The 25,721-nt window shown below is 39.5% G+C and overlaps 1 protein-coding gene across 2 annotated transcripts in view; it reads left to right on the top strand.

Moving 5' to 3' along the window:
• The window catches only part of LOC133396541 (matrix metalloproteinase-16-like), a 55,626-nt gene extending 30,630 nt beyond the window's left edge, over positions 1 to 24,996 (top strand). For both annotated transcript variants that reach the window (XM_061666520.1, XM_061666519.1), the window contains 6 exons: positions 7,313 to 7,474; positions 11,204 to 11,421; positions 15,427 to 15,565; positions 18,509 to 18,659; positions 18,989 to 19,104; positions 23,006 to 24,996. In XM_061666520.1, coding sequence (XP_061522504.1) covers positions 7,313 to 7,474; positions 11,204 to 11,421; positions 15,427 to 15,565; positions 18,509 to 18,659; positions 18,989 to 19,104; positions 23,006 to 23,340 — 1,121 coding nt within the window. In that variant the 3' untranslated portion in view covers positions 23,341 to 24,996. The remainder of the gene's footprint in view (positions 1 to 7,312; positions 7,475 to 11,203; positions 11,422 to 15,426; positions 15,566 to 18,508; positions 18,660 to 18,988; positions 19,105 to 23,005) is intronic.
• Positions 24,997 to 25,721: the final 725 nt, after the last annotated feature.

Raw genomic sequence — 25,721 nt, 5'->3', positions numbered from 1 at the left:
AATGTAATGGTCCCCGGTGTTTGGGTATTTCAAAATTCCAAAAATAGCATCAGTAGTTCTTAGATTGAGAAATAATTTCCAATAAGAATAACTCTTGTTTAATTTAAAAAGGTCACTCAAAAGTCTTTATCTTGTTGATTTATTATGCAATAAATTATAGCCATTGGATACAAGCACCTGAATATACCACAGTTGATAAAGATTTTATTGCATTTTTTTTTTATAGTGTGTGAAATGATCTTTGTTGGTTATACAGCCTTATCCAATTATGAATGTCACTTTGAAGGAGAACACAAGCTTTAGCTTTGCATTCATACACTCAGAAGGAAAGTAATGTGCCATGAAAGGAAGCAGAGACGTTGCCGCGTTCCTGCCCACCAGGCTGCCACTAGAAATAGACAGCCACCTACTGACAGTAGCATCAACTTCCACATGGGCGGTGGGACTTGCTTCCGCCCACACACGTGCGTGCACACATGCGCGCACGCATGCACACGCACACGCACAAATGGCGCACTTGAGGAGGCGTCCCTTCCCGCTAGTCAGTCAGATGCCCTTATACATTTATACTCATAATTCTTACCGAACAAATACTTTATGCCATATTTTTATGTAATACAGCATGGAAATGTTGGTGGTTGCTATGTAATCATCAATACATTTGTACTTTTATAAGGACATTGTTATAGATGGATATCTGTTGATGTAAATACAGTACATAAACTAATTAGTGAAAACCGATCATATTGGATCTGTCTGATTATGTTCTTTGCATCATTGCCATTTAACACTGGTTTACTACTAACATCAGCATTTAAGGCCCAAGCACATTATTCATTGAGATTTCGGTTGGGCGAGGGGCACCTCGACAGTATTGAGTATTTTTTTCATGACTTGAGCAGAGTGATAATATTTCTGTTTTGACAACAGCATTTTAATTGAAATCTATGTGTAGATGAGCTGAGTTTTCACGATTTTGTCATGGTTCGGTGTTTCCTAGGACACATTTGGAGACCTGTTTTGTACATATTTGTGAAAGCCCACGTGCAAACACCATTCCTTGGAAATGTATTATTAATGATGAATGATCACAATAAAAATGTACACCAATCCCCTGTCTTGCTCACAGGTGCTGCGCCGAGATAAACATGAAGGTTGTCCTTTACTTGGCAGCATTAATTATATTCTCTATGCCGGTTTATTTACCTCAAGTCCACAGGAGATGCTGATATTCGAATCCTTGGCAATATTCCAAAGTCTGAATTTCACTCAGTTGCAGTTTCTGTAAATAGATAATTACTCCACCGCAGAGTACACATGGTCTGTTGCTATGTTAGACTTGAAAGCATAGTAACTAGTGCGTAGTTCATTCAAAATAGAGAATCAAACATTGGTAAAGAATGCATTTCTCACTTAGGCACACCTTCAAGCTTGTATTCAAAGCTCAGCAGTGCTCTCCTACAACCGCTTCACATAGCTCTAGCCTCTTTAAGATTATTCTGATTACTGATAAATGACTCAAGAAAGCCCTATCCGAAGCCTTTTTGTAAAAGTCCTCCTTGACAGAGGATATCTACAGATAACTTCCCCTTTCCTCTCTATAATCTTGGGATTCTGACGTTGTCAGTAAGTGTGAAACACTTAACAACTGCGTTAGGGGCTTATTTTGTATTATTTTGTTTTCTTGGACACTGTTACTTTAATTCAATTCAATTCAATTTTGTTTGCTGTATATACTGCAACAGAAGTCTCAGGGCACTTAACATATGGGGCACTTAACATATGGGGCAAATCTAAAACCACAGTCCTCACTGAGACAGACAGAGACGCAAAGCACAAAAGACCTGATTTACTAAAAGTTTGCATGCGCAAAAATGGGCTAAATCGTAATTGCTCACACAAATGGATGTGGAAGCTGATCTACTAACTCGATGCTCCCAGGACTGTCTGCCAAATGGCAAAATTACTGAGCAGTTCAGTTTACATGTTCTGGGAGGAGCATCTGGATTGAGCCATCCATTCCCTTCTGCTTATCTGGGATCGGGTTGTAGAGGCAGCAGGATAGCGCAAACTTCACTCTCCCCAGCCACTTCGTCCAGCTCCTCCGGGGAAATCCGGTGACGTTTCCAAGCCAGCCGGGAGACATAGTCTCTCCAGCGTGTCCTGGGTCATCCCTGTGGCCTCCTCCCAGTGGGATGTGCCCCGAACGACTCACCAGGGAGGCGTCGAGGAGGCAGCTTAACAAGATGCTTGAGCAACCTCATCTGGCTCTTTTCTACGCGGAGGACCAGCGGCTCTACACTGAGTCTCTCATGGATAACAGTGCTTCTCAACCTATCTCAAAAAGGGAGCTGGGACACCCTGATTCCGGCCGCTTGTATCCGTGATCTTCTCCTTTCAGTCAATACCCACAGCTCACGGCCAGAGGGAATGGTGGGAAAATATATAGCGACTGGTAAATCGAGCTTCACCTTTCGGCTCAGCTCCTTCTTCACCACGTCAGACCGATGCAGAGTCTGCATCAGTGCAGAAGCTGCACCCATGCACCATTCTTCCCTCACCCCAAATATACTTGAACTTCTCTACTGCCCAGTCTAGAAAGGGCACTTCAGTCTTTTTTGACTGAGGACCAGAGCCTCAGATTTGGTGGTGCTGATTTTCATCCTTACCACTTCACGCTTGACCGCAAACAGCTTGAGTGAGGGTTGAAGATTGTAGGTTGATGAAGCCAACAGAATCGCATCATCTGCAAAAGCAAAGCAAAGCAAATGTATTTATATAGCGCATTTCATACACAAGGTTACTCAATGTGCTTTACATGATTAAAAGCATTTAAAAACATCCATCCATCCATTTTCTGAGCCGCTTCTCCTCACTAGGGTCGCGGGCGTGCTGGAGCCTATCCCAGCTGTCATCGGGCAGGAGGCGGGGTACACCCTGAACTGGTTGCCAGCCAATCGCAGGGCACATAGGAACAAACAACCATTCGCACTCACAGTCAAGCCTACGGGCAATTTAGAGTCTCCAATTCATGCATGTTTTTGGGATGTGGGAGGAAACCGGAGTGCCCGGAGAAAACCCACGCAGGCTCGGGGAGAACATGCAAACTCCACACAGGCGGGACCGCCGATTGAATCCGGGTCCTCAGAACTGTGAGGCTGACGCTCTAACCAGTCGTCCACCGTGCCGCACGCATTTAAAAAAACATAGGAAAAAAAATGTGCACCAAACTCTGGCACCGGTCATACAGGGACCAAACAGCCCATAGCAGGTGGTACAGTACCCCATCCTCTCGGAGCAACCCCCACAAGATGCTGTTTCTGCCAATCAGGCACTGTGTAGCTCTTCATTATTATGAGGGAGCAACTTTCTAAAATGTTTCCAGTGTACCTGGAAACAGAAAACAAAATGGAAAATGCAATTACCTCCCTTTGGTGTTTATATTGTTGTGTGGCACAAGTTTTCAAGACCAGTTCTAGAAGCAAATTGTCAGGTTGAAGCGTAACACTGGGAAACAATTGAAACCCTTCTGGATAGTAGAAAAGAGCAAGGATTGTAATTACTTTGGGCTTGCTGTTCAACATGCTAACATACGTTTTTTCCACATTAGGGACAATTCGAATCCCGCTAACACTTTTAGTTAACTAATAATAATATAAAAGACAATCATATATATAACCTACAAGGCCAATAAGAACTTGTTTCATGGCTTTAGCCCACATCAAATGCCATACATTGAGGAGATTGTTGGTGGTTGGTTAACAGAGGATTACAGGCCCCTTGAGTCTTGCACTGAAAATCTAACCTACTGCAATTGGACAGACAGCATCGTCCGGGGCCCCATATCTGATTTGTGGGCCTGTGAGTGTTTATCTTGTGTGTGTTTATGTCAGAAGATTGTATTCCCACGTCACATGTGCCCCCAGCCAGCAGATGGGCGGCACAAGCAGTGGCATGTGTAGGGAGCTTGTAAATGATGAAAAAAGAGCAAACAGAGGACTCTGGTTTCTAATCACAACCCCTGTTTACTTTACTGCAACCACTGTGAAAGAAGATAGAAAACTTCGCTTGATCATTAATCTACCCATTAACTCCCCCTTTGTATTGTCCATTGTGTCTTTTTTTTGTTTTTCGTTTTTGTTTATTTAAAATGTAATTAAGTGCAACCATGATCAGTCCTTTTATTATTAGTAAAAATGCTCCACTGAGATCGGCGGGTTTTGCTATGAAAGTCTGCCTACTAATGCCCTTCCTATCCTATTTTCTGCCTTCTTGCGTTTGTGCTGTGACTTTTGACATATGGCCAATGACAGAACGGTCATCTAAAAAAAAAAGGTCAAAGGTTTAGTTTGTGTCATCCATCATTTTCATCTTTTGAGATTAAGACACAACTGCAGATAAGATGTTCTGAGCCAAAGCATTTCACTCACATTAGTTTGTCAGCGTTTGTATTATTATTATTTTTTTATATATATATTTTACTCTCAAAGTCTTCCTTAGATCTTAGTTTACATTTTGTTATGGTTTTACTTATCTACTACAGTACACCCCCACTATTCATAAACCACAAGTAATTGAAACCACCCCCTAAAAATGTTAATAGTTGTCTAATGTCGATAATGAACTCTATAATTTATCATACAGAAAAACCATGATCCCAAAACACTTTAAAATAATTTTAAACTCATCTTACAACATTATGCTAAAAAATAAATAGCTTACAGACGTTTGAGCTTTTTAATAGCCACTCAGAAGTGAATAGGTGAATTTGTGCAAAGTGTGAATTGGTGGGCTTCACTTTACATGTTTGTTTCCTATTCACCTTATTTGCCCCTTAAAGTTTTTTTCCCCTTGTCACCTTGTTTTCTTTCACCTTTCCTTTTCACCTGGCAGACTATCTTTTTTTCTCTGTCCATCTCACACCTGTCTTGTATCCTTACCATTCGTGAGGCTGTAACCAAGTCAGCTTGGCTTTGTTTATGGATGCCAGAGCCAACAGGACATCCCTGTCTTGTGCAGCATGATTTCTGTTAGCAACTGAAATAAAAGTGACACCACTAACCTCAAAAGCCCCCAGGAGTTCAAACGGTTGACTGGAGAAAGAGGGATCGGAAAAATCCCCAAAATGTCATCCTGTAGTAAGCAAAGTGGGCGAAAACAGCGTTAAAAGCAGACTAAATAAGTTGCTTATGTTGTGCTTCTTCTTAGAAATCTTCTTAGAATATTTATTGTCATTGAACCGTGAGTGCAATGACAATAAATCTAACCAAGTGTTAAAATGCCCCATTGATTGCCAGCAAATACACTGGTATACGTTATTACATTATAATATAACTATTTCCATTATACTTATAAGTTTAAATGTGTTTCTTTTTAGGTTTACAGGTAAATTGTTTGGACCAGTCACAATAGTGACTTCAAGTGTTATAACTGTATTGCTATTGTTTCACATTCAAATGAAAACTTTGAGCACCTCTAGATCCCTCCGTTTCTACTGCCATCCCGTAATATGGCCTATGAATTGTCTTTGGCTGCAGAGCAGTGTGACATTTCTTGCATAGCTGATTCTAAAATCACTGAGCCATTTCTCTTTTCTTTTTATCTCCTCTTCTCGACCGTCTCTCTTTATTTGCTCAAAACCTAATCCCTAGACACTCGTTCAGTGTTACAAACTTGCATAAATTTTCCCCTCAATTTTTCTTTAAAAGAACTTTTAATAGCCTCGACTTTCTTTGAAAGAATGCCAAGCCTTTTTAGTGAAATACTACATAATGGTCAAGCGTTTTAAACTTAACATTAATCTTACAGAGTTCCTGACATTTAGTTAATAAATACTGCCGTGACTCTCCAAATAAGGTGTTTGTCGGCAGCGATCTGCTTTGTAAATTCTTAAAAACATGTTACTGTACTTGCTAAAAGTGATCTCTATTGCCCTCTTGATATGCAAAACCATAATTCATGAGACAGACAACCTTTAAACCACGATTAGTATATAACGTGGAAGTCATTTGACCTCCTCAGTTGAAAATTGTAATCACACTTTATTTGTAAAACCCTAAAAAGTCCCATATTTGGGCTATTTAGCCCACCATTAGAGTGACTCTCTAACATGGACTTAGTATAAAAGTGCCAATTTCATTACCAAAAAAAATAACTAAAACTCTGCAGTTTTGTCATATGCATGTCCAGAAAAGGCCCCTCGAACAGCTATTCATTTTGACCCAGTTTTGTATCAGCTTTGCTCATATTTGGCTAAGACCCCTTTCCTCTGATTGGTTGCCTCCATGAAGAAGACCCACTTGTGAGAGCACACGTGTTTGTTATGTTGACAGTGCTGGCTCGGGAGCAGAAAGGAAAGATGGAGATCTTCGCTTGATAAGCTCGAGAAATTCGAATGACCCGATTTCAGGTCTCTTGGCAGACAAACGTCTGGAACTCAGGAATGTGTGGACGATTTGAATTCATATTTCACATGTTTACTGAGGCACCATAGAGTCAATAGTACATCCCAAATACGATAAGAAGTTGGTTTGGTAAAATATGGCATCTTTAATCGCAAAATTCTCAAAGGGCTTCACAGGCCCACAGTTGGCAATGATTGACGACATCCCTTCATCGAGAATAAATCACTGTGCTCTTTTGAAGTTTGGTACGACATACTCTATTTGGAAAGTGCTTTACAGAACTGTCTCAGTGCAATTTAATATTCATGAATTTCTTGACAATGAAAATGATTCCATGCTCACATCTGAGAACAGTTTTTTCCTTTTATTTTTGGTCTATGTTATGTAAATATATGGGCTTTAACCATAGTTGGGAGGGGTTTTAAAATCCAGAATGGATTGAATTGGGGGTTGGCTGTCGACCACAGAGTGTTCCAGAGTCAAAAGTTCAGACCTGCTTTGGTTAACCACAACTGCAAACTAATTACAATGGATGAGTGTATGGCTCTTGTTTCTGTGTAGTGCACTCTATCAGTGTCTATAGCTTGCTACATAATCCCCTCAATTAGGCACGTACATTGTAAATTCTCCATGCTGTGCAGCCACATTCATTTCTCTTAGGATCAACCAAGATCTCTTCCTTCCTTTCTATTACATTATCCTTTGTTTTAAAGCGGAATCCCTAACTATTACTGTCAGGATGTTGGCATATTTTTCAAAACAAATCAAAGCCTGAAAGAAAAGAACTTTAAAAAGTTAGGCTTAAACCCCCATTAGAACACTATACCTGTTCAGTCGCTTGAAAGCTTTTTTATCCCACAATGATTGAGCTGATATCTTTGTCTCTCTTTTCTCCATCAAACTTTTAGGGAATGATTTGTTCTTGGTAGCAGTCCACGAGCTTGGCCACGCACTTGGGTTGGAACACTCCAATGACCCCACAGCAATCATGGCTCCTTTCTACCAGTACATGGACACTGAGAACTTCAAACTGCCAATGGACGATCTGCTGGGCATTCAGAAGATTTATGGTGAGGCTCGTTATTTTGTAGCAGTACTTTGTCCTCCTTAAAGCTGATATAACGTAAGGGTGGTCATATCAAATAGTGACATAAAACTTACAGAAACCTTCATAGAAGTGCAAAGATAGTCTTAATTTTTTTATATGATCATATATTTGCTGGATACTCTTTGAAATGCTTTTTTTCAGCAAATCTTCTGAATTTGCCTTCAAACTTTGGACAGGCAATTTATTTCGGAAAAACCCTTAAATGACACATTTCCTTTTTTTATGTTTTTGTCAAGCTCGTGAATTTGTAACAGAGTTGTCCCTCATAGCTGTTGAGACTGTAAACCAGTTACACTCTACTGTGATGACAGCAGGTGGTCACACGGGTGTCTGCACACTCTCCCTCTTTCTCTCTCTCACACACACACACGCACATGCACTCAAAAGTACCTGCCATCTGTTTACATGACCAGGGTACGTACCTTTGGCAGTGACAGACCTGGGCAAGGGATCGAATCACTCCTCATCCCTCTTGTGTTTTACTTCTCTCCCTCCACCTCTCTCTTGTACTCAGAGTTGAAGGGCAGGACAAGTGGCAGCAACTCCTCTCACGGGATTCCTTCTCTTTTTTCCTAGCTATTGGCTGATTTCCCTTTTTTTTCGTTCACATGGTAACACTCAATGTCGAATCTAAATAAGGTTAATGGTGGGACCTTCAGAGTCCAGATCAATGGGAAGTTGAGACTGAGGAGGAAAATTGGTATAACAAAAGTAGTGAGGCATGGTGAGTTGGGACAAGACTGATGGTTGGGTATGGAAGACAGCGTGTGAGATGAAAGGAAATTGGAGAGCGATTGGTTCAGTAGGCCCCTGCTCCAGTATGTGCCACTAATAATGTGTTTGCTTTGTCCACCACTGTGATGGGTAAAATGCAGAGGAAAAATTCCATGTGCATGTGTTCACGACAAATACATTTCCTTCTTCTTCTTCTTCTTTGATTGGTATTGGAATTGGTGTTACTGAAATCAGATTTGGCTGATGTACCCCACCTCTCACCCAGAGTCAGCTGTGATAAACTTCAGCTCACCCGCAACTCTCTAGGTGATATAGAAAATGGATGGATGGAATGAGAGTTGGCTCAAAGTTTTAAGTTGTGGGATGTGCTTGATGTTACTGTTGTGATGCGGATGTTTTTATTTCTTACATAAGATTCTGATCATTTTTACAAAAATTGCTTAATATTAATTCCCATAAATTCCCCCATTCTGAATAATACTATTGGATTAATTCGAAGCAGAATTACTGCTTTTTTTTTTTTTTCTTCTTTTCCAATCCCCACTCGCATCTTGAATCTTATTTTCTCTTAATACATGCAACTAATTGTTGCCATCAGAAGAGGGACATGAAAATGACTCATCTCATCACTTGATATTTTGTTTACATCTTACCACATGCCCTTAAACCTATTAAAGTGAGCTTTTTCATGTAATGTTTCACGAAAAGAGCGAAACCTTCTGTCCACTTACCTTATTCACTCGCCTACTCTCGGCAATGAATCTTTCAGTGGGTATGTGCAGGCGCTTGGTTGTGACCTGCATTGGACTGCATTGTATTGAACGTTAAAAGTCTACAGTGATTTTAATCAACAAACCATATCATGCTTACTTCATGAACACCATAAAAAACAAAACAGCATTCTTTCATTTAGACAATTGTGGCCAGTCTTGCATTGTGATTGGCTGTCAGCCTGGTTTAAATGCAATCTGCACTGCATGACCCCATTCAGCACTGAAAAATGCACCCAAGCATATTAAGGTCACTTCAGCCCTGCTTGCAAATGTTACTACAATTGCCATTAACTATAACTCTACGCTCGTGTGAAATGGAATTAACAGACTTTCAAGGTGATAGCTGCTTCACACTTGCTTCCCAGGCATAACGGTAGAGTCGTCAAGGAGTGCACAGTCACACGGCCCTTACAGATCAGCGCATTGAGATAATTAGATGTGTGGCAGTGCCAACGCTACATTGATGATTGCTTTCAACACAAAGGCGCATGGGTGTTGAGTCTCGGATGTAAAACTTCACACTCCACTACCGCACTGGTAGCATTCCATCACTGTTACTCTTTTGATACTACCTTAGAAAACAACAAATTTGCAGATCAACCCCCCATGTCACGTTTGTACCTTACACACAGGACAGACCTTATGAAGACAGAAAAAAGCAGACAATGATGACCAGTGCGTAAGGTGATTTTGTTTCTCCTGTTTGGACATCATGTAATCCAGTGGTATTGTGAGCCCAATATAGATGAAAACATTTTAATATCAAGTTGCCATGTGAGGACCTATGGAGCTGATGTCATTAGGCTGCTAACATATCTCGAAGCAGACTACATGAATACCAAGTGTAATTAAGGCTTAAACAGTTCACAGCAGTGAGATTGCACATTGTAGCCTCTGGCTTGGCATTCATTTAATCCTTCTAGGCATTCATTTCATGGATTCAAGCTATCAATTGAGCAAAAAATAAAAACCTTGGTGAAAAAATGTCACCACTCTCCATAACCTGCCAATGACCATATTTATGTTAAAGCTAATCCAAATAAATTGTGTATCACACGTTTTCTTGGAGTCACGTCTGATTTCATTTGCAGAAAGACTCCTCCGGGCTCCTTCCACACTAATAAGGTTTCTGTTTATTTTTGTTTGACTGCCATGAGTGACTTATATTCATTTGTTACACTCACTAAACTGTTCTGTCTTCTCTTGATCACAAGCAAATACACCTCAAGATTTGCCTTTTGGCATATGCTGCGAAAACTAAGCTTGGACTGATTATGGTTTTGGTTGGGAAATAAAAAACAAAAGAGACAGCCTCAGTTGCCTCTTTGCTTCAGAGTATACATAACTGTATTAATCACCACACAAATGGAAATTAGCTTTTTGGTGTGTTCCAACTTCGTGGTTCATAATGAAACAATTATACAGTGGATCAAAAAAATCTGTATATTATTTAGCTTTTACGAAAATGTTAACTTTTCATGGCACAGCGATGTTTCCAGTTTACGCCTGTGAGTGTCCATCTGATTGATCTCCCCCCATGTTTACGTAACTGCAGTGCCATTTGGCTCCTCTAATCTGGGATGTATTTCACAGGATTAAATTCAGTCAGTGAAAGGAATCCCTCTCATGTAAAACAGACGATAAGTTTTGTGGACTGGAAGATGTCTGTGCTCCTCTTAATCCACTTATCGGCCTGTCATTCAATTAGTTTGATGTAGTCTGTTTTCCGTCTATTCCCTGTAGATTACCTCCTTCCCTTAAACAATTGCTCTTTCAGTTCCTTAATCTGTTTCTCATTCACTCATTCCAATAATAATTTGAATCATTAGATCTGTTTTACATTCATTTTGAAGGTTTACAATAACTTTATAGGCAATTACTTATGGTTACTTGTTATGATTATGTGGATAGAAGGGGATATTGTTTTCCCCTGTTCTTATCTTTTGAACCCAGTTAACATCATATCCTCTTTTTCACATTCATAGGGAATGTTATCTGTGCACCATCACGTGTTCAATTATTTATACTTGCAACCCACTCATGGTCTTCCTTTCTACCGCTCTCTCTGTACTCTCCGCATTTATGTTCTTCAGTCTCTGCTCTCATGTTATTCATGAATAATATTGAGCGATGCCAAGACAGGGGTAAAATTTGAGAGAAATGTCTTTTTTTATTTTCTCTAGGGCCTCCTGACAAGCTCCCACAGCCCACCAAGCCTTTGCCAACAGTGCCCCCTGCTCGCTCTCACCCCCCATCAGATCCACGCAAACCAGACCGGCAGACCAGACCTCCAAGGCTGCCTCCCGGTGATAGACCATCCCACCCCAATTCTAAACCTAACATTTGTGATGGAAGTTTCAACACCTTGGCAATACTAAGGAGAGAGATGTTTGTCTTTAAGGTAAACAAAAGACTGGGATGTCAAACAAAACAATGGCAATATTGTGTCTACTTTGAACCTCAGATCGGTTTTCATACCCTTTTACACTGCACAATACCAGCTCATCTGTGCTCGACTCTCCTGTCGGTTTTCAGGAGTCACAGGAAAACTGCGAAAACCATGCATCAGTCAAAAGACGTCATGAATAATTTTTAGGCGCGTGTCCTCAAATACATTTATTACATAATTACGACGACACATTGATTACAAATCATCAATATACTATATCGATTTCAATCGCAAATAGCTATTAGAGTGATGTAAGTAGCGTAGTCATGGAAAAGAGGCATAAGGGGCCTTAACATTCCTGAGACACATTTCACAGTAACACATGGCAAGTTATTTGAAGGCAGTTTTGTTTTATATTATCCATCATATTTCAGGTCCAGTCTAACTACGGGAAATTAAAAATCTGCGCTCTGCTGGTCTGCGGTTCATATGACCTACAAGTTTAAGAAATCGAACATGTCACATCTGTCTAGATTCTAGAACATAAACAGTTACATGTTTAAAGATATGATGAGCCAAAGCAGCCTAATGTGTAATTTCCTTATAAAAAAAATGCATATTTATCTTTTTTTGTGTGTGTTTGTTTTATTGTTTCTTTTGATACATTAATGTAGCTAGTCCACATTGATATAGTTTTGGTCAATGGTCATAATTTTTATTTTTTTTTAAAAATCGTTTTACCTCTAATGCCATCAAAAATAAGCTATTTTTCATGTTACTCTGGGCCAAGTGACAAAGCACTTGGACAAAATGGACACAAATGGGTATTCCAGTCAAAAGAACCACTATGCATGCTACCACAGTTGCACTTTCTTTCACAAAGCAGTGTGGCTTTTACCCCAGCACGAGAGAAAACCACACGTCCCTTAATCCATCCTTATTCTTGGTCGAAGCTTGTGAGCGCTTCAAGCAGTAAGGAACACAGAAATACCTTGGGGCAACACACAAAGCAGCCCTGTGTACTGCTCACAGAGGATAAAGAATGCCTCTCATGCTTTATGTGTGACGTTTTTTTCTTTTTTTTTTTTTTTGGCGGGGCTGGTGGTTATAAATAGTATTAATTTGTTAAATACGAGTCTTGTGGAACTAAGAAGAAGAAGGCTTTGTTTCACACCCATTGTGTTTTTTATGACCAAAGATGATAAATCCTGTTTTAAATCTACAGTAGATTATGGTTTTACAGTAACTATATATCATAGTCAGTGCCCATAGTAGCCTATGTGTATTCGTCAGTCTGGAATGATGTCATCTTCTGACTGTAGTTGTCTCTTTGTCAAGTGTCTTTACTTTCTCACTGTTCATTACTCTGAAGTTAACTTCTTGCTTACATTGGGTGATGAGCATCATGGGAAAGCTTCTGCAAAGCTCAAATGTTTTGATGGAAAAAGGGAAGAAACAATCTGAGTAAATACTGGGATATGATGCAACAAACAAACATTGGTTTACACAAATTGTACTTATGGTCAGCATAAGAAGGAGGGGGAAAGCGGGAATTTCAAAATGAAATGCATGCTTTAGTATTATTTTTTAAGCATATTTCACAGAACATACTGCAGGTTTGCTTGGCTCCATTTACATATTATTAGAAATTTGAATTTGAGTCATAATTGTCATTAGTTTCATGGTTTTTGCCATAGAAATGGTGGTGTTCTTCACTTTACCCCGCAAGTGGTTATCGATTTCAATACCTACTTAATGTTTCATCAAAGATTCACATTCACATTGTTTTTATTTCATATGTATTTCATAATAAACTATTTCTCATGATTAATCAGGCATAAGGCAAGATTTAAAACTTGAGTGGGGGGATTAATTCCCAAACATTTACTACCGTTTTAAGAATTCACTGATTCCAATAAATCCTTACTCAATTGTGTTATCCTCTCACAAAGCTTAATAGTCCTTGTGGGAAATTATATTATAATTATATTACATTTCAGGAAATATGCGGTAGCCATGTCTACCTACTATGCATGGAAAATAGCAGAAAACATTGTTTATTATAATAATATGCTTCACTCTGTTCTCAGTATTTATGCTGACAACAGCCTGTTTTATAGACTAGTTAAATTACAAAACTAGGTGAGGTTCATGTAAGGTTCACAGATGGTGGTGTAAAGCCAAGTGGTTTAGTGCTGCAAGTTAATGCTGAACCACGACGACGAAATGACAAAGCTAGCACTTTCCTTGACTGTCATTGCATCGTCACTGTTAGATGAACCTGCGCACCACAAAGTACACTTGAAGCTACAATATCCGGTGTACATTACAAATGCTGTGTAGTAGTAGTGCAGCTCGACAGTTACTAGGCTATAGGTTCCTAAATAGCTGTTCATTCCGTCTTAACCTAGTTTAAAATGTATATCTCAACAGAGAAATATTATTGAGAAAATCTGCATTTTTATTTTATTTACTCTGACTTGAACTTTTGGTGAATCTATTTCTACAATTTCAGATTGGCTGATGAAATAGTGTTTAAGCTTTCTTGACTGAGCTTTCTTTTCCTAGAGGGAGTATAAGATGTTGGGGTGGGGAAAATCATTTTTTTCACTTTTATAAAGTCAAGCGGCTTCAGAAAGGTCAGATTTCAGAGTTAAATCTGTTTTCAATTACTCTGCTGTTCCTTATGCAAAGGAAAATGTGGATCAGTTGCAATCTATGGAAGCTGTTAGTTTAAAGGTAGTGAGGCAGAGGATCAGAGAAGAAACTAAGAAAGTTAAGGAGAGAGAACAAGGTTAAAAGCAAAGAAATGGAAGAAGTGTCCAGTGCAGAGTCCCAAGGAAACAATTGGCTTAAAAAGTCAGAGAAAAAGAGCAGCAGAGAAACTTGTTTAATCAGCTATTGATGTAGCTTTCTTTGGGTGTGTGTTTGCCTCCTGTTTCACATCAATTCAAAATCTCTTATTCCTGAATGTATAATGTGTTCAGAAGATGTGATGAGCTGTTTTCTGCCAAAGGGTTGGACTTCTTGAGCGAGTCCAAATGGCCTTCACAGCTGGGTCTCCCCTGGCTCTCATTTTAGCATCAAGTTTCATCCCTCATCAAAAAGACACACCTTCCACTCCAAAAGGAAATCTGAGATGCTGCGATTCCAAACACTCCCGACATTCACATGCACGTGACTTGATGCCCCCCACACCCCTGCATGTTCTTGAACTTCTATGTGTATTGCAACTGATGTGCTATCCAGGAAATCTCAAAATGCATCTGATGGTTCCTAAGAGGACTTTGACATAAGAATGGAAACAATTTGGCCTGGAATGTACAGTTTCACATTTTATAATTTATTTTCAGCAAGGGAAACCTTTATATACGATATTGTTCCTAATTGCAGTTGTACGGTAATCAAAAATGTTAGCGCCGTACCTAGGACAGTTTCCGAACCTTTCCATTAAAACAGGACAGAATGTTCTTATTCTAATGAAGTTCCACATTCTTGAAACCCAATGTATCTTATGTTACTGAACATTTTACTGTATGTCCTTCTCCCGTTCAGAGCAAAAGCAAGACTTTGTGAGGTCATAGCAAGCAGGCTACTGTGTGTTTTAACATTGTGCTTATCAATTTCCGATAAGTAACTGGCCTCAACAGGCAGAGAGAAACAAATACAAGACCTGTGGAGCTCAGACGTTTTTTTATTTGTATTGTTTTTTTATTGGTAAAATCAATCAGTCAATGTTGGATCTTGGCACATTTCAATCAAATATCATGATTTGGCAAGTTCATCTACTCCAAAACAAAGGAAGAACATCTAATTTGATATAAAAGAGTAGAAATTAAATTCGACACAAATAAAATCAAAGCAAAAAAACCATAACCTTCTTGGCTGAGATAACTTAACATTCACTGCCAGCCTTCCCGGTTAACATGGATATTTGACTTCTAAAGCCGTCAATGGCAGTGAATCTGTTAATAATAATAGCTCATACTTGAAAACGGTCATGTTTTTGTCTTTTAGGACCACTGGTTTTGGCGAGTAAGAGATAATGCTGTAATGCCAGGATACCCCATGCTAATCAATGTTTTCTGGAGGGGTCTGCCACCTAAAATTGATGCGGTCTATGAGAACAGTGAGGGCAAATTTGTTTTCTTCAAAGGTAAGGCTGTTTCTTTACTACCACCACTATTTTTCATCCCCACTTTATGTGTGTGTTGTTCACATCAGGGTCCTATGTTGTCCACTTTGAGTTAATACTACAACAAACATTCTTAGATAAGTTTTATTTGAGATGTTTTATTTTAGAAACTGTGTGGCTGTTCTTATGTGTCTCTTAAAACAAAAACAGACTCCTGTCTCTATATGCATCTTTGTTCTTTGTCGTCACTGAGGGAACTCACTTGATCTTCCTTCACTATAACTCAGGAAAGATTAAAGTAATGTTTTGCTCACTTGGTTGGAAAAGCCAACGTAATCCCCAAGCTTTGACTTTTAATAATGTTGATACTGAGCTTAGTCCCTGTGGTATTAATGTCTCTCTTTAAATCTAGCTCAAATTAATATAGTCTTGGAAATTACTTTCACGGCAGTTATATTGTCTTTTTTAAGTTTCTATTTTATCCGAATCAATATGCATGAAGCCGAAGCTTATGTAGGCAATGAAAGCACACTGGCAAACAAACTACAAATCTTCACTCAACCCCATTGCTATTTTCAAAAACCAACAAATCCTGGACCCGCACACTACTTGGGCAGTGTGCGCCAAACGCTTGTCTGCCTTTTCTCCACCCTGCTATCTTCCCAGACTGACTAACAACAGGATTGCTACATTTAATGCCAGTGTATGGCCTTTTGACTTGAAATACAGAACTAATTTCCCAGGAGTCGTTCTTTTGTCTCTCCGCATTCAGAAGGATAGGTTGTCCGAAAAACAATATACAACACTTTCATTCCTGACGTTGACAAAATACTCAAAATAGCCTTTTGTTGTACATTATTTTAAGTGCATCATTACATTTTAAACAATTGCAATGATGAAGCCTTTAGGCTGTGACTGGTTTTTAATGCACCATACAGCAGGTCAGTGTAGAGGCACTAGTGGTATACAGTACATTTGAAACAGAAGCAACCCCTTATCATACTCACTTTCTCTTCGAAGTCATCAAATGTGATTTGCATACACATTTTCTCATAAAAAAATGAATTTGCAAATGGGTTTGTCTTTCTGAGATGAAACCAAACAATTTCTTCTTCAATCTAGCCATCAACGGTCGATACCTTATAAGACTATTGCATGGGACTTTGTTTTCAGAACAACTGTCGGCGTGTCTTTTAAAAAAATGTCTTTCTTTTGGGGGTGGGTAGCGGATTTAATCTCAGGGTGTGGTGTGTTATTTGTGTGTCAGGGCCAGAGGAAGTGTGACATTGATTGAGTGGGTCTATGTGAGGGAGAGAGGTTAAATGAATTTCCTCTCCAAAAAGGGGCCATCACTGGTCTCAGTGTGTGGAGCAAATACCACTCATTCATTTACTCTTTTTGGATTATGATCATTATGGCAACAATTTTACTACAGTTAGTAATTCTGTATACTGTACTACATATTGCTTCCACTGATCACATGGTTTCCTAAAATATTCCAGATTCTCCACATTTCAGAAATGTACACATACATTTTTAGTCTTTGTTGTGAAATGTTTCATCCATCCATCCATTTTCCATACCGCTTTATCCTCACAAGGGTCACGGGCGTGCTGGAACCTATCCCAGCCATCCTCGGGCGAGAGGCGGGGTACAACCTGAACTGGTCGCCAGCTAATCGCAGGGCACATATAAACAAACAACCATTCGTGCACACATTCATACCTAAGGGCAATTTAGAGTCTTCAATCAACCTACCGTGCATGTTTTTTTTGGGATGTGAGAGGAAACCGGAGTACCCGGAGAAAACCCAAGTAGGTGCGGGGAAACATGCAAACTCCACACAGGCGATTTGAACCCTGGTCCTCAGAACTGTGGCCACCGTGCCGCCGTGAAATGTTCTATTTTGAAATGTTTCATACACTAACTAATGCATCGTTGTACTCATTAGTCAAACTAAATAGTTAAACAAGGACTGAGCTGTAGGTAAGATACACAGATATAAAACGTTCTATATCTTTTGTTCATTCCGCCCCCTACCATTATCAATAAGCCCGTTCTCGCACACAATTTTGCCTGAAACACTCCGACCACCCCCTCTTCCTGCTCTTCAGCCCACCACCTCCAAGAGTGACTAAGAAAGTCACGTCCTGGGGTCACACTGTCAAAAGTGTGGAGTTTTACCTAATTACTCCGCAGGAAGGAGAGTTCACTACAGAGAGAAACTTGGGGAGGAGAATCAGAGAAGGGAAATAGAAAATGTAAATGTGTACATATATCACATAAATACAAGTAAGCCCTAGTTTTGTGTGTGCCATGAATCTACGCAAACTAAATGGACAGTTGCTGCTTTCAGAAGTTTTTTTTTTTTTATTTATTTATTTTTTTTAAATTTTTATTCAAAATGTGACCATAATTTAAATGAGGATAGGATACTAATACTACTGCTTACGATCAGTAGGATACTGAATCGAGATGGGAACATTTTCAGAAGTACATTTGGGGGCGTTTGAGCAAATCGTAAAACAAAGTTTACTGAAGTTATGAAATAAGGGTAATTTCTCTCATTACTTGGTTTTACAGCAATGTGCATCAGAAACTGTATATTGGGAGTAAACATGACAAATAATTTAACATTCCAGAGTAGATCATCACTCATACTATCGTTATTGAAACTCTAACACATCAGGGCTACTTATTTTTATCTCCTCGCAGTTTTTTCTAGCAATTCCCATAGTATTTCAAAGCAAGAGCAGGAAGAAGTTGTCACTTTGTGTGTCCTATTTTGAACAATGGAAACATGACAAGACACAAGGCAACAGGTTTACTGCTTGGTATTTACGCCAAAGCTTGTGCTCGCCGTCCTTGTAAATTTGCCCTTCTTGTGTATTGAACCTGGAGGGTAACTCACGATGTTGTTTGTCCTTCCTTCTCGCTATAAGTTTCTTGTTATTTGTTTTGCAGGGAAGCAATACTGGGTGTTTAAGGACACGGTGTTGCAGGCCGGTTACCCTAAGGACATCACCCAGTATGGCCACGGCATGCCGGCTCAGAGCATCGAAACGGCCGTGTGGTGGGAAGATGTTGCTAAGACCTACTTCTTTAAAGGGGACAGGTAACAATGGCTATGGGAGATGTTCAAGTAATATTCAATTGTGACTCCACCCCTTAGTTCCTTTGAATTTCTTTGAATTATGTAGCACACCAAGACATTTTAGGCTATAGTCTTCTTCTTTGTGGTAACAGTTTATGGAACATCACTACATCGCTCGCAGATAAAAATGGGAGATGAAGGTTTTTTGTCTACGGGTGTATGTGAATGATTCAAGCTTTGAGCAGAAAGTACCATCTGTTGTCAGCTGTTTTTAATCTGTCGTTCATAGCAACACACGTCCTTGCTTTCGGTATTTATTTATTTTGTATTCATTTTTTGCTTGTTTTCAGGTACTGGCGCTACAATGAGGAAATGAGAACCATGGACCCCGGCTATCCCAAACCCATCACCGTGTGGAGAGGTGTGCCTGAATCGCCACAGGGGGCCTTTGTAGATAAAGCCAATGGTATGATCTGTCCTTCCTGATACTCTAATTTGGCAGCAGCAGTACTGTTCATGTGCCAGCTTCTATGGATTTCAAATGGTCATTGGTTCACTCTACAGGAGGTAAATCAGGGTAGCATTGATTTGAAACTTGGCCCAGTTATTTTTACATTATGTTGTAGCAGTTGGCATGTGTCCTCACATTTCAGAATTAGAATATTTGTCATTGCGCAGTGGCAGTAGCAAATGGAATATGAAAATATTTCATCCTACTCAATAATAATTTTTCCAAATTAATTTGTAAGCCAACTATTTCTCACCTTGCTCAGTTGAAGCAGGAGGAACAAGACCACCACTGGGTCCGTTTTCCAGTTTTAGGCAGTTGGCCTGAATCAAGTGTGGGGAGACGATGTAAAACTTTCAAAACGGTTACGTATTGAGCCCCTCAATAGTTTGGAAACGGGAAAAAAAAACATTTTAGGGTTTGGACCCCGATTTGGCAGCACCTGGGTGGAAAAATCAGGGCAGGTGGTGCTGAACGCTCGGGCCATCTGTCCTGTGGATCAGCAGCCAGATTCATAGCCCAATATTTCTGCCGCTGAGGCCAGGAGGAGCGTGAGCATGAAGGGTGGTCGGCGTGGCTGATTGGTGCCCACATTCATCACATGCACGCTCACTTTTGAAGCAGACACGGGTTGGTGTCGAGTCACGTTCATGTGAGATTGACCCAGATAATGGAGCATAATTGAGTATACGTACATGCCATGTGTCTATATACTTATGTGTGAGAAAGCAGGTTTTATATTATGGCGCCCTGGAACCATGTCGTCCTGGAAATAACCCACAGTAGCACCTCCTGTGTCATTTCTCAAGCCACTCCGTTTTAATATTCATGTTGCATTTCTGTGTGAATAAAGTATTTGCAGCAACACATGAGAGATTAGATAAGTTCAGCAGAGTTAGTTCTGAGTACATGAGTGTTATCATTCAGGATGAAGATTTAAAAAAAAAAATGGAAGTCATTACAGTTAAAAAAATACTCCTACATCCAACGTCATTAACTTTTGCAACGATTAGATTCAGTCTAAGTCACCGCTCCATTATGTTGCTTTATTGTGAGACTTTCTGACTTCTTTAAGATGCATGCCCCAGCTACAGGTGGTCCATAGGCTGGAGCTAAAGTGCTACTTTTATGGAAATTCTGGTAATAGTAATTTAATCAAAAACACGAACGTTCAGTCGGATATACTTCCTGTGCAGTTTGCAAATGCAGCAGTGTGGCAGTAATGCTGTTGCTGTAGAATTAAGTTTTTTAAGAATTCGTCTGTGATGTGATGGATGTAGAGTGTGTGGCCTCGATAGCCTTGTGGCCCTGTTGTAAGTAGTGTGCTGTGTGCATGGGACAGGAATCCATTGAGATTGGTAGAAATTTAACAGAATTTGCATAAAATCTGCTGTTTTAACCAATCTTGTATTGCAAAATGAACATAAAATAAACAAGTTCATTATCCAAATTCTCTTTTATAGACCTACCAGAAATGTTGCACATTTTTAGTTTAATAACGTAAATTCCCGTTAAAAGCTTTCAACTTTTAAACGGTAGTTACAGCAATTCATTATGTGTGGATGTTTTTTTTTTTTTTAAAGCTCACAAGTTCATCATATCATTTATCTGCTTCTGTCCACTCATAAACAACTGAGGAAAATAATTGATATTTTCAGTATCTGTTTGTTCATATGCGCAAACAAATAAATTCCAAACTATTAATGAGCACGCATTCACATAGAAACACAATTTATTTCCCCCTTGTTTATGAGAAACTGTGTCACCTGCCCACCATTTTTAATAAGTCCTGAGTCCAATCTCGTTCGCTCTATTTACATTCAGAGTATTTCCATCCTCATTTTCCTTGAAAACAGCAGGCATGAATAATAAATAGCAAGTCAAGCTGTCACATGCAGGGTAAAGACCCAGTTTTACATGACATATATTTTCAGGGATATTCTGTAGTCAACTTAAAAATGCATAAGAATGAATTCTATCAAATAAAAAAAAAAAAAATCTTCATTCCTGGTTTAGAGTAGACCAAACTTGCTATCATTAAATCAACTAAATTCATATTCAGACGTGCGTGTTCTAATGAATATACGTACATTGTGCACAGAAAGGAAATATTTTTGTTTTATCTTCACTCAACATTTGCACTGCTGTCTTCACAAATAATTCCACAGAGGGACAAGTGTTTCCAAGTGAATTCTTCCTCCAGGGGGTTTGAATCAAAGATGAACACTGACTCGTTGTGACTTTCTTGTTTGCGTGACACCAGGACAATTGCCCACTCATTCTCAGAAAGAAACAAAAACTGAGTGTTTGAAAAACACCAGAGCAGCTTGTTTGTGGATGACATTTTGTGCTTTGGTGTAATATTAGCTTTGGGGTTTGACTCCCGTTTTTTTTAATGAGCTTTTTTAATTAATCTCCAGGGACAATGCTGCTTAACAACACTGCTGACAAGTGCACAGTGGCTCAACTGCAAAGTCATGCACAGTTCACTGTTGCTGAACTTGTTAAATTATTTAAGCTACTTGAGATGTGTGCCTGTGTAAACACAGTGGCAGATAACCTTCATATAGCTAAACCATCCAGGCAACATTCCTTCAGCATTGTTAATTTAGAGAGCCAATATTGCAGTTGACCTGCAATATTGGCTTGTTGGCTTACGGGTATCACTTAACATAAAAATTGTTGGAGGGTTTTGTCAGTTATTCCTGCTGTGAAATTTATATTCATATTTCATATATATCCTTGTATTCAGTTGAGATGATCATTGAAAATGTTGTCCTTAACCCATGAGACGAACAATTGCATATTGATTAGTCCTTATTTTATAGAAATGTATCTTCTTATAAAATTTGTTATTGTGACAGAACGCTGATCTGAGTCAGTTGAAGTGATTTTATTAATGCGATAGCAATGCTGTCATCAACAAATATGCAAAATGGACAAAAAAACTTTGCATTAGGATGCACAAACCAACTTTTGGAGAGCTGGGAGAGAGGTTTTGTTCTGAGTGACAGCGCTTCTTTATTATGTGGTTCTCAGCTTCGATTAGCTGTTACATGACATTTATACTTCACTTAAGTTGAACAATAGTAGCAGCAAGTTACGGTAACTATTGTATTGCTACAGCAACAAATCTAATGAGAAGACAGTACAGGGGGTCCTTGGTTTCCGATGGTCCCGACGTACGAGGCTCCGAGGTTACATCGCCCAATGGCACAAAGAAGGCACGCTCAGTTAAAAGATGGATGAATGGTTGGACGGATGAAGTTTCATTTGGGACAGCATGGTGATGCAGTGGTTAGCACACAGCCTCAAAGTCTTGATATCCAAGGTCAGAATCTTGGATCAGGCTCTCCTGTGTGGAGTGTGTGTCTCGGGATTCCCCCATGACCAACATGCGCATGTTTCGGCAGGAACCGCTGCAAATGTGGTGGGAGCACACACGAGCTCCCACTTGAACACCCCCCAAAAAATATGCACCTTTATGGCATGTATGTACCAGTACAGTTTGACAGTTTCAAGATTTCTACCATTCCCACCATTTTCCTTGATCTAACACAAACTGGTAAAAGCTTAAATCCACTTCAGTATATGGACAGCCTCAGTGTACACAAACTTTGTAGCACCTGTACCAAATATTTTCGTTTTTGTGTATTGTGGGTTACTTTTGAAAAAGTTATCAAATGGTAGGGTGAAAGACATTGTTCAGAGCGTTTTTATTGCTGTCAAAATAAGTACAATTTCACCTGAACAGTAGGTAAGGGTTAAATTAGGTGTATGAATCTTGGATTTGCAAGTGATTGTGGTCATACCAATCCTTTTAACACTTGTGACTATTGTCTCTTTCTGCCCCCCTCAGGTTTCACCTACTTCTACAAGGGGAAGGAGTACTGGAAGTTCAACAACCAGTTCCTCAGAGTGGAGCCGGGTTACCCGCGTTCCTTCCTTAAGGACTTCATGGGCTGCGACTTAATGCCGGTGGACCCGGGGCGCCCGCCCGCCGGCGACGGCAACACGGACGTGGTCATCGAGCTGGACAACGAGGCGAACACGGTGAAGGCGGTTGCCATCGTCATCCCGTGTGTGTTGGCGCTGTGCCTGCTCGTGCTGGTCTATACTGTGGTGCAGTTCAAAAGGAAAGGTACGCCACGCCACATACTTTACTGCAAACGCTCCATGCAGGAATGGGTCTGAAGCATTAAGAGAAGAGAACGGAAGTGGACGGCGGCACTCTATCCTTTGAAGGATGATGTGGACATTTGAAGCCACGTCCTCTTTTGTTGGCCGATCAGACCCACAGCTGGCCTGCCAATTGGCCCCTTACACACAAGGCATGACCTCCGGACAAGATGACTGTTGAATCAGCTTTTTTCACTTACAAGGGGAGCAGAGGGACACTTTGTGGGGACTGCCTTCCCTAAAATGACCTTCAGACAGTTAGAAAATAAAAACAACTTGAGGTCCGTTTCGTTTTGTATCTCCTTTGCCAGACTGCTCTTAATCAGAATCAGAGAGGACTTTCAGCGGGACACACAGGCAAGTCATTGTCATCTGTCATATCAGGTGTCAGGACAAAAAAAAATAAAATAATAATCTGATTTCTGTGCCCCCCACTCCAAAAGAAAATTACACTTCTTTTGTTTTGTTGTTGTTGTTCTTTTAATTTTCCAATTTCATTTGGATTCTTTAAGGAGGTCGTCACTGTTCCCTTTAAAATGTTCCCGAGGAAGAGACCAAACTAAACCAAATAAAATATCTCCAAAGAGGATCTCTTATCTTTTTTCCTTTACGTTTTCAGATTTCATTTTGTCTTCATTTGATCCCTCTTTCCCTCCTCTGCATCCATGCAGGGATTAAGATTGGGAGCTCTGACTGTTGTGGCAAAAATTCTGCAATATTTTAACTCGCCTTAATTATACTTAATATTTCTTGCTTTGTTTTGCTGTTCTGTTGCGTTTTTTATTTTTTTATTTTCTATACTGCTCCTCGTTCGTTTTATTTGTATGAGAAGCAACTTTAAAAGCTTCTTGTGATTTGGTATTTCTGGATTTTATTACATGACCCAGAATGCTCAGCACTGGCTTGCTGAGCTCTTCTGGACAATCTAGTCCGCTTGTATTCAGAGTAATGTTATTATATGTAGGCGGTCCCTGGAGTAAATACTATTTTGTCATTTATATTTGTTGCTGTTAAAGTTTTATCATTTTCCTGTGGCAGATTTCTGGCAACTTGAACATCTTTGGATTTATTTTTTTTATTGTCTTTTGTCTTAAAGTGCCCCTTTTATTTTGACAAATTGTATATCCAAAAGTCATTCTCTCTGTTTGTTTTTTTTTGTGAATGGATTTCTTTGAAGAAATCCTGTCTACTGCCTTTTTTTGCGAGATTTCTCATATCCCTGAATGCTGTCTTCTTTCTGTCCAAGGACCCGAAAAGTCAAGATCAGTGCCTGTGTCAGCATGCATGCAAGCTTTTACAACCACACATCTGCTCAACGTGGCTTTCTTCTCCTTAAAAGCCAGGAGGCCTTTTTTAACCTATGTTTTTTTTTTAGAATATGTTACCCAATTCCCACCCTACAGGTACAGGTAAATCTAAAACAAACATCCAATAGGATCATGTAGGTACATTTGGGAAGATATTAGGCAATCTATCCAGTTGGTCGCATCAACAGATCAACTTTTTAATGTGCTTCTGAATGTCTGTTTTCATGATCGCATAGTCTTCTTTTCTTTTCTGGTTAAAGCAAATGGAACATCTCAAATTTCTTTTTCGTGTAAGTCTTTGGGACAAAAGAGAAAAATGTCCTGACAGAATGAATAAATTGATCAATCCATGATTCAAAGCTGCCTTGAAACTGTTCATCTTTTTTTAACTATGTATGACTATATCACTACAGCGGATCCTCGGTTTACGTGGTTCCCAACGTACGTTTCGAGGTTCTGAACGGCGTGCAAAGAATTAGCTTTTGCAGCGGCGTAAGAATATGTCACCAACCAGCACAAGAAGACATGCTCAATCAATCCGGTTTTTATTTGAATATTTATCTTTAGCCTAGAAGTGCGTTTCATACAAAGATGTACTGTAACTATACGTTAGTGTAGGTTCATAATAGACAAGGTCATGTTCCGACTTGCGTGCAAATTGGGGTTATTGTCGCCACCATACAAACAGAATTCAGTCATAAACAGAGAAGGAGGTTGTTTAAAATCTATGACGAAAATTTAAGTAACAATTTTTTGGTACTAGTTATTTTAGTTTGAGTATGTATGTAAATTTAATTTATGATTTATATGGCAGGAAATATTAAGGAAAGTCAAGAAGAATCTTATCAGCAATCTATCACACAATAACAACATAAAGTACGTACTGCTTACTGGCTAGTCAGTCCATTATGTAAACACAGCTGAAGTAACACAGAGATACCGATGTGCTAACTTCACGAGCCTAAGTAAATTTACAGTGTTCACTTTAAACCATGAAGTCAAAGCATTGGGACATTACCACTCTTTGTTGTCTTTAACAAAATAATGCTGCCTTAAGTCGTGGTCTGCGAGGATGTAGGCCTTTGCTGA

The sequence above is a fragment of the Phycodurus eques genome, chromosome 21 (assembly GCF_024500275.1).
Source record: "Phycodurus eques isolate BA_2022a chromosome 21, UOR_Pequ_1.1, whole genome shotgun sequence".
Taxonomy (NCBI): Eukaryota; Metazoa; Chordata; class Actinopteri; order Syngnathiformes; family Syngnathidae; genus Phycodurus; species Phycodurus eques.
Note: the sequence above shows the minus strand (reverse complement) of the source record. Positions and strands in the feature narration are given on the sequence as shown.